The sequence below is a fragment of the Hyperolius riggenbachi genome, chromosome 10 (assembly GCF_040937935.1).
Source record: "Hyperolius riggenbachi isolate aHypRig1 chromosome 10, aHypRig1.pri, whole genome shotgun sequence".
Lineage (NCBI taxonomy): Eukaryota > Metazoa > Chordata > Amphibia > Anura > Hyperoliidae > Hyperolius > Hyperolius riggenbachi.
The window spans coordinates 257,034,159-257,047,486 of NC_090655.1; the positions used below are offsets into that span (position 1 = coordinate 257,034,159).

Consider the following 13,328-nt stretch of genomic DNA (forward strand, 5'->3'; position numbering starts at 1 on the left):
GACCTCCAGCAGGCCACAAATGTGCATGTGTCTGCTAAAACAGTCAGAAACAGACTCCATGAGGGTGGTATGAGGGTCCAACGTTCACAGGTGGGGGTTGTGCTTGCACCCCAACACTGTGCAGGACATTTGTCATTTGCCATAGAACACCGAGATTGGCAAGTTTGCCACTGGCGTCTTGTGCTCTTTACATATGAAAGCAGTTTCACACTGAGCACATGTGACAGATGTGACAGAGTTTGGAGACGCCGTGGAGAATGTTCTGCTGTCTGCTACATCCTCCAGCTTGACCGGTTTGGCAGTGGGTCAGTAATGGTGTGGGGTGGCATTTCTTTGGGGGTCGCACAGCCCTCCATGTGCTCACCAGAGGTAGCCTGACTCCCATTATGTATTGAGATGAGATCCTCAGGCCCCTTGCTAGACCATATGCTGGTGCAGTTGGCCTTGGGTTCCTCCTAATGCAAGACAATGCTAGACTTCATGTGGCTGAAGTGTGTCAGCAGTTCCTGCAAGATGATGGCATTGATGCTATGCACTGGCCCGCCTGTTCCCCAGACCTGCATCCAACTGAGCACATCTGGGACATCATGTCTCACTCCATCCACCAACGCCAAGTTTCACCACAGACTGTCCAGGAGTTGGTGATTGCTTTAGACCAGGTCTGGGAGGAGATCCCTCAGGAGACCATCTGCCACCTCATCAGGAGGCTGCCCAGGCATTGTAGGGAGGTCACACAGCCACATGGAGGCCACACACACTACTGAGCCTCATTTTGTCTTGTTTTAAGGACTTTACATCAAAGTTGGATCAGCCTGTAGTGGTTTTTCCACTTTAATTTTGAGTGCGACTCCCAACCCAGACCTCCATGAGTTGAAAAATTTGATTTCCATTTATAATTTTTGTGTGATTTTTGTTGTCAGCACATTCAACTGTGTAAAGAACGAAGTATTTAATAACATTATTTCATTCAGATCTAGGATGCCTTATTTTTGTGTTCCCTTTATTTTTCTGAGCAGTGTATATAGGCTGGAATAGTAACCTATTAAACTGCAAGATAGATTGTGTGTGTTTTATAATGAGGAGGTCCTTCTATGATGGCTAATTGAGTTTGGTGGGAGGAGCTTCTTATCACAAATAACTCTGACTTGTATGCAAATACGTTTGATTGGATTAAATTTGCATGCAGGGCAAAGTGTTTGTTATGTAATTTGCTGCCTGTAATAAGCACAACCTTCTGCAGTTCTATGTCTGGCTGATAACTAGTGATGGTCAGTGACATGCCAATAACTCTGAGATGGTGCAAATTGTATGCTAATTATATGCAAAGTTATGCAGCTGGTGTATCTGGTCCATTACCAAGTTACATAAACTTTGTATCAATTTGGAATTATCATCAGCTCACTGACCATCCCTAATGATAATTGTTCCTCCTCTCAGAATTATCTAACAGGAAGTGATGATGTTTCTCTATTTGCAGTGCGGAGTCCCAGCATCAGGAACCTCTCAGAGATTCGTCTCTCTGTATCCACAGACTGTACAACGGATGATGATGACGACACTGGACAAGGGTCTCCTGCAGATATCCTGGCTACCCCAAATATTCCCCCAGACTCCCCTCACCTGTCTAACCCAGAGGGGCCTCATACCCAGCACAGCCCTCCCCCTGCTGGAGGATCTTATTCCTGTTCCATATGTGGAAAATGTTTTGTTAAGAAAGCAGCCTTTGTGAGCCATCTGAGATATCACGCTAGTGAGAAGTCCTATTCATGTACTGAGTGTGGGAAATGTTTTGTTTGGAAATCAAGCCTTGTCACACATGAGAGATCTCACACTGGTGAGAAGCCTTATTCATGCGCTGAGTGTGGGAAATGTTTTGTTCAGAAATCAAACCTTGTCGCACATGAGAGATCTCACACTGGTGAGAAGCCATATTCATGTACTGAGTGTGGGAAATGTTTTCGGTATAAATCACTGCTTGTCAAACATGAGAGATCTCACACTGGTGTGAAGTCCTATTCATGTACTGAGTGTGGGAAATGTTTTGGACAGCAAGCACAGCTTGTCATACATAAGAAATCTCACACAGGTGAGAAGCCTTATTCGTGTTCTGAATGTTGGAAATGTTTTGGTTGTAAATCAAAGCTTGTCAGACATGAGAGATCTCATACTGGTGAGAAGCCCTATTCATGTGCTGAGTGTGGGAAATGTTTTGTTCAGAAATCAAGCCTTGTCACACATGAGAGATCTCACACTGGTGAGAAGCCGTATTCATGTGCTGAGTGTGGGAAATGTTTTGGAGAGAAAGGAAGCCTTGTCAGACACAAGAGATCTCACACAAGTAAGAAGCCCTATTCATGTGCAGAGTGTGGGAAATGTTTTGTATATAAAGCTGCACTTACCAGACATGAGAGAACTCACATTAGTGAGAAGCTGCATCTATAAGCTGAGTGTGGGAAATGTTTTGGACAGAAGTCCTGTCTTGATATACACAAGAGACCGCACTTTGGTGAGAAGCCCTATTCATATGCTGAGGGTGGGAAATGTTTTGGGAGTAAATCACTTCCTGTCAAACAGTTGTGTTGAGTATAGGAAATGTTTTGGCCATAAGTGTTCTTTTCCAGTGTTTCTTTTATATCTTGTAAATTGCATGTGGAAGCATTTACTCAGAATCCCATGGACTCTTTCGTGCTACTGAGTGCATTCGTTTGTAAAGCGTTAAAGTGAACTGAGGTGACATGATGAGATAAACAGGAGTACATGTAGTACTAACTACAGCTCTCCTGAAACCACTCCTGATAATATGAGAGTGATGAAAAGTTAATCATATGCTTTAGTTGGGGTCTGAATGAACCAGATTTTATTTCACACCGATATGGCTGATATGGCTATGCACAATTTAGACTCAAGACTCAAACTCGACTGAACGATTATCTAATTAATTCGGTTATTACAATCAAATGAAAATTGGTGCTGCCAAGTGCCCGCTCGATCAACAATTTCTGGCTGAAATTGGTTGCATGAGTCAGTCGGACATGCTGCAAGATGTAGGAGCGATTTGCTTTATCTAGCGCGTAGCGGTAATGGTGAGCAATATCAGGATGAGGGATGAACACGCCAAAACCCCCGACGCTGTCCCCCTTAATGGATAATGCCCCCCCCCCCCATTGCCCAGTGCACTATACATTACCTGTCAGTCGCTGGCTCAGGGCGCCGTCCTCCGTCCATACACGCGGCCCACATAGTTGCCGGAGTAACGTGGCCACGTGTGTGATGTCACACGTCTCCATGTGTATGCCGGCAATGACGTGGGGCACGTGTTTGGGAAAATGACACAGCCTAGACCGGCGGCGGCCACACACAGTTAATGTATAGTGCACAGGGGGCCACATTAGGGGGACAGCGTTGGGCCAATGAGGTGGTGGATGCGGCGTCACAAGGCCGATTCTGGATCGATTTCAGCATGAAATCAGTTGAGAATTGGCCTGCAGTGTATGGGCAGCCAACAGATCTCTCTCTAATCTGATTCAATTAGAGATTAGTCGAATCTGCCAATCATTGCTAGATGTATGGCTAACTTAAAGAGAATCTAAAGTAAAGTGAATAAAAAAAAGAGTTTCACTTACCTGGGGCTTCTACCAGCCCCCTGCAGCCACCCTGCGCCCGCTCCGACCTGGAATGATCCTCCTGTCACCCACAGTGGCTAGTTTAAATTTTGGCAACAAAGCCAGACGCCGGGCACTGCACCTGCACAGACCTGGCCGCATGCGTCCTCGATCACGCTCCTGTCACCAGGAGTGGAATTTCCTGCACATGCGCAGTACGAGATTCCTGCATACCGCACTCCTGGCGCCGGTAGCGTGATTGAGGACGCCAGGGCTGCGATCATCCAGTCGCCCGGATTTTGGCAACAGAGCCAGTGGCCGGCGTCTGGCTCTGTTGCCAAAATCAAAAATAAGCCACTGCGGGTGACCGGATGATCGTTCCAGGATGGTGCGAGCGCAGGGCAGGGCTAGTAAAAGCCCCGGGTAAGTGAAACTTTTTTTTTTTTCCACTTGAATTTAGATTGCCTTTAATGCTAGGTACACACTATGGGCCTGATTCACAAAGCGGTGCAAACTTTTTCGCGGACTTTTGCGCGCGCAATTTGCCGCAAATTGCGCGCGTAAAAGTCCGCGAAAAAGTTTGCACCACTTTGTGAATCAGGCCCTATGAGATTTACTGTCAGAATAATTATTTCCAACATGTTTGATGTGATTTTTTTATCGTTTCTGATCGATTTCTGATGGGAGTGAATGGAAAACAGTCAGAAATCGATCAGAAATCATATCGAACATGTTGGAAATAATAGATCTGACAGTAAATCTGCCAGAACATCTTATAGTTTGTACCTAGCATAAGACTCCAGGGAAGTTCTATATACTGTACCATTATTGTTTACCGATTATCAGCTGCAGATGTGGGAAGAAGCTCCCATTCAACCAGACTGACCTGAGGAGAGAAGATTTCCCTCTCTGTGTCTCTCTGTGTGAGAGGGATTTATCTTCCAGCAATGTAACGCTAGACACACACAGGACTGATATTCAGAGAGATTGGATCACTGTGACTGGATCTTACAGGGAATTCTGGGGTGGAGAGGAGGACAGGTTATTATTATGTGTTACAGTCACTGCTATAGACACCCCAGTGCCTCAGTGCTGCACCCCACATGTAAATTAGAAGGAGATGATTAAATGCAGGTGTTTGGGCTTGTGGGGAGATACAGGAATTCTGGGGTGGAGAGGGGGGCAGGTTATTGTTATACGTGTTACAGTCACTGCTATAGACAAATGTGGGAAGCTGTTGCTGGAAACGTTTCTGTGTTATGTAACAAAATAAATCCTATTAGAATGGAAATCTGATGCATCTCCAAGTATCTCTCCTGTGGATAAAGCTGCTAATAAAGTTATTCCTCTGGATAATGTGCTGAATATCAGCTGTATATTGTTCCCACAGTGTGACGTGTTTTGTTCCTCTGCATGTAATGTAACATGTACTATTACCTGCATCATTCACATTTACTGTAATAAATTGCATTGTTATAATTAATGAGGCCATTGTAGGCTCAGTGTGTGTAGCCAGAGCTCTCTGTAACATTGCAGGTCTGTAGTCTGTCACTGGTGATGGTCAATCAGATGCAGAATGCAGCAAACGTTTTATGCAAAGTTTTTTTTAGCTTGAAAATGCACCAATGAAATGCAGCTAAGGTGGGATATGATAGGTCTATTTTTAATCTGCATAATACTGCAGCAATTTGGACAGACACAGCTTGTTCCCCATCCCAACAGGGCGACTTCCCTTCATCTCCATCCACTCCACAAGATTATGAAACAAAATACCAGATGCCATTGCCGACCTTCACATTGCCCAGACTGCAGAGCTGAGTCACAGGAAGCGGGAGCAGCAGGGAGCAGGGATACCCTTCAGTATGGCCACACTGTGATGGGTGACACTGCAGGGGGATGGGGTGCTGCCCTTGTGTAGGTATAGAGTACAGAGGAGCTCAGCAGAGCAGCTAAAAGGCCAGAGAGAACACAAGACCCATCTGTGAGGACTGGAGAGCTCTGGGGGGACAGTTGTGACACAACAAGGGGCCTCTCACCAAAACAGATGGCTGGGATAGCAGAAGTGCAGAGCCTCAGCAGCACACACTGTGCTTGTAACAGCCGGGACATGCTGGAGGCAGCAGGGGCAGATAGCTGGGATAGCAGAAGTGCAGAGCCTCAGCAGCACACACTGTGCCTGTAACAGCCGGAACATGCTGGAGGCATCAGGGGCAGATGGCTGGGATAGCAGAAGTGCAGAGCCTCAGCAGCACACACTGTGCCTGTAACAGCCGGGACATGCTGGAGGCTGCAGGGGCAGATGGCTGGGATAGCAGAAGTGCAGAGCCTCAGCAACACACACTGTGCCTGTAACAGTCGGGACATGCTGGAGACAGCAGGGGCAGATGGCTGGGATAGCAGAAGTGCAGAGCCTCAGCAGCACACACTGTGCCTGTAACAGCCGGAACATTCTGGAGGCAGCAGGGGCAGATGGCTGGGATAGCAGAAGTGCAGAGCCTCAGCAGCACACACTGTGCCTGTAACAGCCGGGACATGCTGGAGGCAGCAGGGGCAGATAGCTGGGATAGCAGAAGTGCAGAGCCTCAGCAGCACTCACTGTGCCTGTAACAGTCGGGACATGCTGGAGACAGCAGGGGCAGATGGCTGGGATAGCAGAAGTGCAGAGCCTCAGCAGCACACACTGTGCCTGTAACAGCCAGAACATGCTGGAGGCAGCAGGGGCAGATGGCTGGGATAGCAGAAGTGCAGAGCCTCAGCAGCACACACTGTGCCTGTAACAGTCGGGACATGCTGGAGGCAGCAAGGGCAGATGGCTGGGATAGCAGTAGTGCAGAGCCTCAGCAGCACACACTGTGCCTGTAACAGCCGGGACATGCTGGAGGCAGCGGGGGCAGATGGCTGGGATAGCAGAAGTGCAGAGCCTCAGCAGCACACACTGTGCCTGTAACAGCCGGGACATGCTGGAGGCAGCAGGGGCAGATGGCTGGGATAGCAGAAGAGCCTCAGCAGCACACACTGTGCCTGTTACAGCCGGGACATGCTGGAGGCAGCAGGGGCAGATGTCTGGGATAGCAGAAGTGCAGAGCCTCAGCAGCACACACTGTGCCTGTGCCTGTAACAGCTGGGACATGCTGGAGGCAGCAGGGGCAGATGGCTGGGATAGCAGAAGAGCTTCAGCAGCACACACTGTGCCTGTTACAGCTGTGACATGCTGGAGGCAGCAGGGGCAGATGTCTGGGATAGCAGAAGTGCTGAGCCTCAGCAGCACACACTGTGCCTGTAACAGCCAGGACATGCTGGAGGCAGCAGGGGCAGATAGCTGGGATAGCAGAAGTGCAGAGCCTCAGCAGCACACACTGTGCCTGTAACAGACGGGACATGCTGGAGGCAGCAGGGGCAGATAGCTGGGATAGCAGAAGTGCAGAGCCTCAGCAGCACACACTGTGCCTGTAACAGCCGGACATGCTGGAGGCAGCAGGGGCAGATGGCTGGGATAGCAGAAGTGTAGAGCCTCAGCAGCACACACTGTCCCTGTAACAGCCGGGACATGCTGGAGGCAGCAGGGGCAGATGGCTGGAATAGCAGAAGTGTAGAGCCTCAGCAGCCCACACTGTCCCTGTAACAGCCGGGACATGCTGGAGGCAGCGGGGGCAGATGGCTGGGATAGCAGAAGTGTAGAGCCTCAGCAGTACACACTGTGCCTGTAACAGCCGGGACATGCTGGAGACAGCAGGGGCAGATGGCTGGAATAGCAGAAGTGTAGAGCCTCAGCAGTACACACTGTGCCTGTAACAGCCGGGACATGCTGGAGACAGCAGGGGCAGATGGCTGGGGGTGGCTGTTACTTCCAGCGACTCTCCGGCTGTTACAGGGACAGTGTGTGCTGCTGAGGCGCTTCTGCTATCCCAGCCATCTGATAAGGCTCAATGTACATGTAACCTCGGGGGGTGTTTGGGTTGTATTAGGGGGCATTTGTCACAGTCACGTGTATTACAGTTAGTTTGGGGATTCAAAAATGATAGATCATAAATAAGCTTTGACAAATATTTGAGTTAAAGCAAACTTGTGAGAAAATGACAGAAACACCAGATACTTACTGAGGTAGAGGGAAGCCTCTGGATGGTCCAGCTTCTCTGATCTCCCTCAGCCCCTCTGCTGCTCACCGGGACCCTCCTCTTCCCAGCCATGCTCCCCTCTGTGTAGCAGTGACAGTTTTGGACAGTTTTTACACCTTTTTAACCCATTGGCAGCTTCAGCAGAGTGCTTGCTTGAAATAAGTGCACTGCTTTTCACCTCAATCAACAGAACTTGTTGTGCTGTAAATTCTTGAAATGCTTTGATATCTCTCTACTAGCAGAATATATAGAAACTGAAAGCAGAAGGTCTCTGTTATTGTCTCACACTGCCACCCAGTGACAAGTGGCCATAAATACACATTGCAGCAGTACTAATTAGAATGTTTGCAACTGCAAAGCGCCACAATTAGCTCTACACACTGATAATGTCAAAAAGTATAACAATTTTATTGTATTCAATAACACACTATTAAGTAAATATCTAAAAACAATTAAAATGTTCCTCTCCAACAATGACAATTGCATATATATATATAGTAATGGATCGCACACTATAAAGAATAATGGCTAAAAGCTACTCCCAAAATAATAGTAGATCATATATTGTAGTATATGAAGTTATCCCCTGAGGTGCTCATGAATAGAACTCCCATCAGGTGTAGAACCCGGGTTCCAAAGTATTGATCAGAAAAGTGAGGTCCTATGCAGACCATAATATGTTAAATAGTAAGGCATGAAATGCATATAAACCAGTGCAAAGAAACACATATAATGTATACGTGAATATATAAGTGACAAAGTGCTGTGAAATAGAGGCGACTTTGATACCAGAATCACATAGACCGGGACTAGAGATGTCGCGAACCTCCAATTTTCGGTTCGCGAACCTTCGCGGAAGGTTCGGTTCGCCGAAAAGTTCGCGAACCGCAATAGACTTCAATGGGGATGCAAACTTTGAAAAATAGAAAAAATTATGCTGGCCACAAAAGTGATGGAAAAGATGTTTCAAGGGGTCTTACACCTGGAGGGGGGCATGGCGGAGTGGGATACATGCCCAAAGACCCAGGGAAAAATCTAGATGTGACGCAAAGCAGCGATTTAAGGGCAGAAATGACATTGAATGCTAAATTGCAAGCCTAAAGTGCTTAAAAACATCTTGCATGTGTATACATCAATCAGGGAGTGTAATTAGAGTTCTGCTTCACACTGACGCACCAAACTCACTGTGTAACGCACCGCAAACAGCTGTTTGCGTAGTGACGGCCATGCTGGACTGGTGCGCACCATGGCGAGAGTGTAGGCCGTGGAGGTTTTAAAGCCCATATGATCGCCGGGCTGTGGTAGCTCAATGATAGAACAACAGTGATTGTCCAGCTGATCAAATTTGGTCTGTCCACAATGAAGCAACAACCGTATTATCTTCTTGTATGTAGGTAGGCATAGGTAGGTGTCGCAGTAGTTAGCTAGGCATAGGTAGGAGTCCCAGTATAGGTAGGTAGGCATAGGTAGGAGTCCCAGTATAGGTAGGTAGGCATAGGTAGGTGTCCCAGTAGTTAGCTAGGCATAGGTAGGAGACCCAGTATAGGTAGGTAGGCATAGGTAGGTGTCCCAGTTTTTAGCTAGGCATAGGTAGGAGACCCAGTATAGGTAGGTAGGCATAGGTAGGTGTCCCAGTATTTAGCTAGGCATAGGTAGGAGACCCAGTATAGGTAGGTAGGCATAGGTAGGAGTCCCAGTATAGGTAGGTAGGCATAGGTAGGTGTCCCAGTAGTTAGCTAGGCATAGGTAGGAGATCCAGTATAGGTAGGTAGATGCCTCAGTAATTAGGTAGGAGACCCAGTATAGGTAGGTAGGCATAGGTAGGAGTCCCAGTAGTTAGCTAGGCATAGGTAGGAGTCCCAGTATAGGTTGGTAGGCATAGGTAGGTGCCTCAGTAGTTAGCTAGACATAGGTAGGAGACCCAGTATAGGTAGGTAGGTCCCCTAGTATAGGTAGGTAGGTAGGTGTCCCCGTATAGGTAAGAAGGTGCCCCAGTAGTTAGGTAGGCATAGGTAGGTGTCCCAGTATAGATAGTTAGGCAGGGCCTGGCTGGCACAGTAATAACAATTACCAAGGTCCAGCTGCAACAGATAGGGCTGTATAATTCAGTGAGCAACACACACACACAAAAAAAACACATCAGGAAAACATTAGAGCTTTCAAAAGAGCTGTTGAGGGGTGCTATTTTAGCAATAACAATCAGCCAGGAGCAAGCCAAGAGCCTAACTAATCTTTCCCTAGGAGAACAAGTCCGCAGCAGCTGTCCCTAGTCTGTCTCTAGCAGGCACACAAGCGGGTGTCATGGCCGGCAAACCTGCCTTATATAAGGGGGGGGTGGGGCTCCAGGGCTTAGTGTAGCCTGAATGGCTACAATATGCCTGCTGACTGTGATGCAGAGGGTCAAAGTTGACCCTCATAGTGCATTATGGGGCGAATCGAACTTCCGCAAAAGTTCGTTTGGTCCAGGCGAACACGAACCCCCAAAGTTCGCCGGCGAACCGTTCGCTACATCTCTAACCGGGACATGCATGTGAGAGAACAATACTATATCCAAGCAGAGCAGCATGTAGGAGAGCCAAACATGGAGAAGAGGAGGGAGCCCCCGGTGGACGGCTCCACCAGTATCACAGCAGTCACGCCACTTTGTCATTAAAGGTGGGGTAAACTCCAGTAGTGTTTGGTGTTTATTGCTGAACTAAATAGCGGAGTCGGGAGGTCACGCGTGCACGCTGAGATCAGCGGCACACGTGACTCCTACAGGATGTTGTCACCAGCGGGCAAAAAGGGCTTCCTGCAGAAGAGGAAGACCTCTTTTCTGTGACTGTTCAAAGTCCACCACTACCTCCTCTATATAAATACATATTTTAAGATTTCCTAGTCTTTTTTTTTTTATCCTGTTGGTGCCTCTGTTTGCTCTTATACAATACCTGAGTCCACCCCTGGTGAAGGGGTGCTAGCCTTTTTCCTGATCTACAGAGAGCGACTTCTTAATCTTGAGTGGGGACAGGTCTAATCTCCCCTCCTGCACTTACAGTGGTTGCCTTGGAGGTGACCCAGGCTTGTGAGTATAATTTACTTGCTTTACACATTCATCCTTTACCAGTACCTACTACACTATATTGGCTCTCGGTGACCCTTTTTTGTATTGGCCCTATGTCACTGTGCACCATTAGAGGCAGTATTTTTACATAGCCTCCATTTTATGACATCTTATCCTCCATTTTGTTAGTAAGCTTCATTTCTATATATCTGAAATATTAATTAAAGAAACATAATGGCTGAAGTTGTTTTGTTCTCTTATAACTGCAAGGTGTACACTGTCCTAATTACAGACGTTTTCCACTAAATGGCTCGCCATACATTCTGGGCGTACTTCCAACATAGGAAGTAGCTTAACCACTTAAGGACCACAGGCTTTACCCACCCTAGTGACCAGGCCATTTTTTACAATTAAGGCCACTGCAGCTTTAAGGGCTCGCTGAAGTGCCACACAACTCAGCACACAAGTGATTCCCTCCCTTTTTTTTCTGCCCACCAACATAGATTTGTTGGTGGGCTGTGATCAGTGTCAGGATGTTTATTTTTTATAAATATTTCTTTCTTTTTTTTTTCTTACAATAAATTTTGTTTTGTTTTTTTATTATTGTTTTCTATCCCTCCCTCCAGCCAGCCAGTTACAGCAATCGGCTGCCATAGGCTTCAGCAAGGGGTTAACCACAGTAGCACCACACCTGCATGCCATTTCCAAATGTATTATTTTGTACAAGTATCTGCAATACCTGTACACTGTCCTATACTACTACACATGTGCAAATGTTCTTTTCCTTTATGATAATGTTGTGGTTTTTGACATTTTGTTTGTTCATTTTCATCTGACAACTCTGGGTCTGTGTGCTTTCTTATGGACAGACCCCCTGGCATGCCATGCTATCGGGTCAAATCATATACCATTACGATTTCTGTGTGGTGTTAAATATACATTTAAATACAAATTCCTTTCAGTAGTTTATCAACTATATCAACCTTACGTACTGAGCATTTAATCTCTTCCAGTCCAAACACCGTCCTAGAGAATGGAATAGGAGGAGCCATGATGATGTAACAAATGGTCTGCAACAGATGGTCTGCAACAGACGTGAGGGTTTTACCCTCGCTTAACTACTTCCGGGCCTTAGTGATTGAAATCTACGCCCTGTTGTGATGCCTATCTTGGCTGCCAGGGCGTAGATATCAATTAACCGCTGCTGCAAGCATCAGCCATTTTCGTTGCGCCCGTCGATCTCGCCGCTGAATCCCCACTGTCTCCCATCGCAGCTCGCTCTCTCTGCCTGTCTCTATGACGGCAGAGCCCTGTGAGTGGGTCAGGAGCAGATTTCATTGGCTCCTGGCCTTGCCTTTCAATGTAAGCAACTCCCATTGGCTTACATTGAAAGACAGGGCCAGGAGCCAATGAAAGCGGCTCTGGCCGGCTCACAGGAACTCCGCCGTCATAGAAACGACAGAGTGGGTGGACCAGGTTCACAACGTGCGGCGATTCATCGTGATTCCGCCGTTTCTGTACCAGCGGGCAGAGACTGCTGGTACTTAAAGCCAACGGGTACTGGATTCAAAAAGAAAAAGTCAGATACTCACCTAAGGAGAGGGAAGGCTCGGTCCTAATGAGCCTTACCTCTCCTCTCCCGGTGCCCTCGGTGCTGCGCTGGCTCTCCCGTTCGCGTCCGCCGCCGCAGGGACTTCAGAGGTCTTCGGGAGCACTCGGGCTTCCGAAGATGGGCCGCTCCATACTACGTACGCGCGAGTGCGTCATAGAGGGTGCTCGCGCATGCGTAGTAAGTAAGGAGCGGCCGCGTCATCGGGAGCCCGAGTTCTCCCGAAGGCTTCCGAAAGCTCCCGAAGGCATGCGGAAGTGGCAGTATTTGACCGAACTGGTCGAATACTGCCACGGGGGATCCTGCGCGGGACCGGGCACCGGGAGAGGAGGGGGAAGGCTCATTAGGACCGAGCCTTCCCTCTCCTTAGGTGAGTATCTGACTTTTTCTTTTTGAATCTGGTAAACATTCACTTTAAGTGGTTAAACACATTCAGCGAATCTAATTTTGGATAGATATTGTCGGATTCATGTTTTGAGGGCATTCCTAGTTTGTCCTACATATAATTTGGGACAGGAGCATTTCAGGGCGTAGATCACACCTGGAGACCTACAATTTATATATTGTTTCAAGGGGTAACTCCTAGAGCCTATTGAGTGAGTCAGTGACGTTGGTCTGTTATCTCATGAATGGACAAGTTTTGCATGAAGCAGAAGGATAACTCCCAGAGATACCAGCACTCCGTGCTCTTCCCCCATATACTTCAGAAGTTACTGGGGCATAATCTGTCCTCAAAGTGGTCTGAAACTCCAACATAACATTTAATAAAAATGTGTTTTCCTCCTACTTTTTATTACTCGTACAGTTATCATATTTGCTTTTGTGCACAAGTAATATTGTCTGTTTACAAATTACAAGTTTTCAAAGTGTAGTTTATGTTACCCTGAAACCTGCCATTGCATTTTATTCAAACTGCTTTTTATTATATATTAACATCTTCTAATTAGCTGCTCTGAGCTGTT

The 13,328-nt window shown here is 47.4% G+C and overlaps 1 protein-coding gene across 1 annotated transcript in view; it reads left to right on the forward strand.

The window, feature by feature from the left end:
- Positions 1–13,328, forward strand: part of LOC137535839 (zinc finger protein 721-like) — a 58,481-nt gene that overhangs the window by 4,608 nt on the left and 40,545 nt on the right. The window contains exon 7 of the mRNA XM_068257726.1: positions 1,478–2,432. Coding sequence (XP_068113827.1) covers positions 1,478–2,432 — 955 coding nt within the window. The remainder of the gene's footprint in view (positions 1–1,477; positions 2,433–13,328) is intronic.